The sequence below is a fragment of the Bombus vosnesenskii genome, unplaced genomic scaffold (genome assembly GCF_011952255.1).
Source record: "Bombus vosnesenskii isolate JDL3184/JDL3185 unplaced genomic scaffold, Bvos_JDL3184-5_v1.1 scf7180000014186, whole genome shotgun sequence".
NCBI classification, from domain to species: domain Eukaryota; kingdom Metazoa; phylum Arthropoda; class Insecta; order Hymenoptera; family Apidae; genus Bombus; species Bombus vosnesenskii.
The window spans coordinates 4,038-8,437 of record NW_022883396.1 but is presented as its reverse complement, the minus strand read 5'-3'; the positions used below and the strand labels follow the sequence as shown (position 1 = coordinate 8,437).

The 4,400-nt window shown below is 49.8% G+C and overlaps 1 protein-coding gene across 1 annotated transcript; it reads right to left on the bottom strand.

Annotated features, from left to right (window-relative positions):
* Positions 1-524: 524 nt before the first annotated feature.
* Positions 525-3,942, bottom strand: LOC117239775. The gene is made up of 3 exons (XM_033505592.1): positions 3,675-3,942; positions 613-2,705; positions 525-530 (listed from the first exon to the last, which is right to left on the bottom strand). The coding sequence occupies exons 1-3, from the start codon at positions 3,940-3,942 to the stop codon at positions 525-527; spliced, it is 2,367 nt and encodes a 788-aa protein (XP_033361483.1).
* Positions 3,943-4,400: the final 458 nt, after the last annotated feature.

Genomic DNA, 4,400 nt, shown 5'->3' with positions numbered 1-4,400 from the left:
GGGTCCCGATCAAATTAGCGAGATGTGGTTGAAGTTCCCATCTTAGTTCGTCTCGGTGGCTAGTTGTTCGGGTTTCTCGAGATCGGGTTGAATTGGCAGTGGGACAAGCCTTTTGACGGCCCGATCCAAAACGCTCTTTGCCGTCTGAACTGTAGCTGTCCGGATGACACCATCGGCGCCTGGATGAACCTTGATAACTCGGCCGAGAGGCCAATGCATGGAGGGAACGTTGTCCTCTCTGAGGATGACGATTGTGCCTTTTTGGATGCCGTGTCCACCCTTGCTCCACTTATTGCGGTTGGTTAACTCGTTCAAATCCTCCTTATGCCAGCGGTTCCAAAAATGCTGTTTAAGCTGTTGGATATGCTGCCATCTGGAGAGTCGGTTCGATGGAATGTCTCTGAAATCTCGATCACGTAAGCACATTAGTGAATCGCCAATGAGAAAATGTCCGGGAGTGAGGACTAGGAGATCGTTTGGATCGGGGGAGATAGGAGTTAGCGGGCGGGAATTGAGGACTGCTTCTATTTCTATGATAAGAGTATTCAATTGTTCAGAGGTGAGTAACTCGTTGCCGGCTACACGCCTGAGGGGGCGTTTAAATGACTTCACCGCTGCTTCCCATAGCCCACCGAAATGCGGCGAATGAGGGGGAATGAAGCGCCATTCGATTTGTTTGTCGGCTAAAAATGCGGTTACTTTTTCCTTGTGATCGTCCGATTGTAATAAATCGTGAAGCTCTCGTAATTCGTTGCTTGCTCCTCTGAAGTTGGTGCCGTTATCAGAATGGATGGTGGAGCAATAGCCTCGTCGAACGATAAATCTGCGAAGAGCGGCGATGAAGGCTTCGCTAGTGAGATCGTCAACGAGCTCGATGTGTACCGCTTTAATTGCTAGGCATACGAAAATGGCTACGTATACTTTTATCTGACGACGGTTACGATCTCGTTTTTCCTTGGTGTGGAACGGCCCGCAGTAATCGACGCCGACGTTTGTAAATGGGCGAGATTCCATTACTCGCGCCTCCGGCAGATTACCCATCACGTATTCTACCGGCGGTGGTTGAGCGCGGCAGCAGCGGACGCAGCCTTTGATCGCCCGCCATACTTGACTTCGACCGTCAACGGGCCAGTATCTTTGTCTTACTGCGTATAACGTAGCCTGCGTGCCGGAATGCATGTGGATCTTGTGCTCGTGGTCTATGATGCGTGTTGTAACGGATGACTTAGGTAATACTATGGGATGTTTCTGGGCGAAGGTCATCGACGGATGACTGAGTCGACCCCCGACTCGCAATATTCCTTCCTTGTCTATGAACGGATTGAGTCGCGTGAGCTTACCCTTTATCGCCGCGTTCCGATCTTTTTGGAGTGTGCGAATTTCCTCGGAGAAATGGATGTTTTGCAACAATTTTATCAGTTTATTGTGCGTTATGCGTAATTCAGTAACGGTTAGGGGTGCCGCTCGGTTCCTTTTCTGTTTCCAACGGAGGCAACGAGCTATGATTCGTATCAACTTGGGCCAGGATGAATACCTTTGCAACAAACAGTAATCGGGGGGGTTTGTGGACAGACAAATCGCCCCCTTCTGCTCCGGTACTTCGATTTGCGGTGTTAGCGCCCATGTCGGCCAATAGCCTTCCGACTGGTAGAGCCATGCAGGACCGTGCTGCCAGATGGTTGGGCGCAGAAACTCTTCGGGTGTTTGGCCGCGTGATGTTAAGTCCGCGGGATTGTCGTCGGTAGGAACGTGGCGCCAATCGCGGATGCTGGTTTTTGTTTGAATTTCGGAGACTCTGTTAGCGACGAATGTTTTAAGGGTGTGAGGTGATGTATTGAGCCAATGGAGGACGATAGTGGAATCGGTCCAATAGATAGTTCGAGTAATTTTGTGGGATAGGGCTTGTTGTATTGTCGACATCAGGGACGTAAGAAGGAGTGCTCCGCTCAGCTCGAGCCGAGGAATGGTCTGGCACTTGAGTGGGGCGACTTTCGATTTTGCGGTTAAAAGTTGGGTCGAAACACGGCCGTTGGTGTTAAGGGTTCGAAGATAAACACAGGCTCCGTAAGCCTTTTCGCTGGCATCGCAGAAACCATGCAGTTCAATTTCCATTGCGGACTCGATTATTGCCTTGCGTGGGAACCTGACGTTGTTTAATAAGGGTAATTGGGCATAGTACCTTTCCCACTCTGTATGTAACTCGATCGGAAGTGATTCATCCCAATCGATTTTCGACGACCATATTCGTTGAAGTAGCATCTTGGCCCGAACAATCACCGGTGCGAGCAGACCGAGCGGATCGTAAATTTTTGCAATCTCCGAGCTGATGATTCGTTTCGTGACTCGAGAGGGCGTGGGTTTGACTTCGACCGAGTAAAGAATAGAGTCGTCGGATGAATTCCATAACACTCCCAGCGTCTTCAAGGTTTGCGAGTCGCCCAAAAAATGTTGGTGATTTGTTTCTTCTAAGGAGAGTCCGTGTAATAAGTCATTATCGTTTGACGCCCATTTTCGTATGTTTAAGCCGGCCAGTTGAAGTAAATTGGTGAGTTCTGTTCTGAGCGTGAGGGCTTCGTCCTTCGTTTCAGCTCCGGTGAGAGCGTCGTCGACGTAGAAATCCCGCTGCAGTACCTGTGCTGCACGTGGAAATCGATGTCCTTCGTCCTCTGCCAGTTGCTTGAGGCACCGAATAGCTAGATACGGGGCTGCGGATAAACCGAACGTTACAGTGTTAAGCTCATATGTTTCTGTTTCTCCACTCGCGCTGCGCCATAATATCCTTTGATATTTCCGATCCTCTGGTCGTACGAGGAATTGCCGATACATTTTCTCGATGTCGCCGGTGAGTACGTATTGATGAGCGCGGAATCTAATTAATATATAAAATAAATCTTCCTGCAACTTGGGTCCTGTGTGAAGTGTATCGTTTAAGGAGGTTCCGGTAGTGCTTGGTGCCGATCCGTCGAAAACTACACGGAGTTTGGTGGTTTGACTCGATGCTTTGGTCACGCCATGATGGGGTAAATAGTATCCGTTGTCGTCGGAGTGGTTGTCATTGACCTTCGTCATGTGTCCCAACGCCAGGTATTCCTGTATTACCGTTCGATATTCTGATTCGAAGCGTTTGTCGCGCTGGAATCGGCGATTGAGTGAGGCGAGTCGTTTACTCGCCAGCGTTTTAGAGGATCCGAGTGACTGAAGCTGATCGTTGAAAGGTAGAGCGACGATGTATCGTCCTTCGCTGGTGCGTCGGGTGTGGGCTTGGAAGTGTTCTTCGCATCGTCGATCTGCCTCTGAGATATGTTTAATTGAGGGTCCTTCATCGATTTCCCAAAACCGTGCGAGGTCTGCTTGTAAAGTCGTCGTGGATGTGTGAAATATGTTTGTAGCGGTTTGGGAAGTTGGACTCCCCCCGATTACCCATCCGAATCGCGTCTTTTGCAGACGCAGTCCAGGCTCGTCTGGCTGCGTGAGGTTGACTTGTCCCACACACATCGACGCGAGTGTTGAACCTGAGCTTAATAGTACATCTATCGGAGCTGGTAAATGAAATCGTGGATCGGCCAATTTGAGATTTTTTGGTATCTCAAGTGTCGAACGATCGATGGGTTCGCTGGGAATTAAGGTTGATATGATTGGAATGATAAGGAACGTTAATGTCCGCGTGTATGTACCGTCAGTGGAAGTGATCGTGGCCGTGATGTGTCGCTTAGAGGTCGTTGTCAAGGTATCTAGAGCTCCGATCGGGACCGAACATTTGTTTTGCCTTATCCTTAACGATTTTGCTAATTCCTCGGTAATGAAGTTCATACTGGATCCGGTGTCGAGCAACGCTCGACAACGGATTGGTTGCTGTTTATCATTCAAAATCTTAATCTGCGCTGTGATGACTAGATCATTGGACAGTAATTCGGACGCTATTGGTTTGATATGTTCGGTCATGAACGGAGTCGTCGATCGTCGGCGTCATTGGTTGTGCGTTCGTTTGTCACTGGGCGGTGGACTTGCAGACGCGGCTGTTCGTGGTGTTTCCGATCTGTGGTCTGTTGTGTGCCTTTTGCGACGAGTGGGTGATACGTAGGGTGGCGAAGAAGGTGTTGTGGATCGGCTATTTGATGGGGAAGATTTCGGGCTGGACGTGCTGGAACGAGACCCTGAATGGCGCTTTGTCCTATGCAGCATTGTATGATGTCGTTCTCCGCATACGCGACATGATCCTGCGAAACAATGCTTCGTTGTGTGCCCTTTCCCGAGGCAGTTGAGGCATAGTGATGCCCTTTTGACCTCCCGAATGCGTTCGCGAAGGGATTTGGTTTTGAAGGTGTCACATCTCCAAATGGGGTGAGGTCCTTGACAGGTGGGGCATGCTGGAGTAACCTGTGTCGCCGTAAGTGCATGCC

Coding starts and splice junctions, on each gene's coding strand:
- LOC117239775 (XM_033505592.1), bottom strand. CDS start 3,942: ATGACCGAACATATCAAACCAATAGCGTCCGAATTACTGTCCAATGAT. Junction 2,706..3,674: donor CACGATCACTTCCACTGACG/GTACATACACGC, acceptor GTTTATCCGCAG/CCCCGTATCTAGCTATTCGG.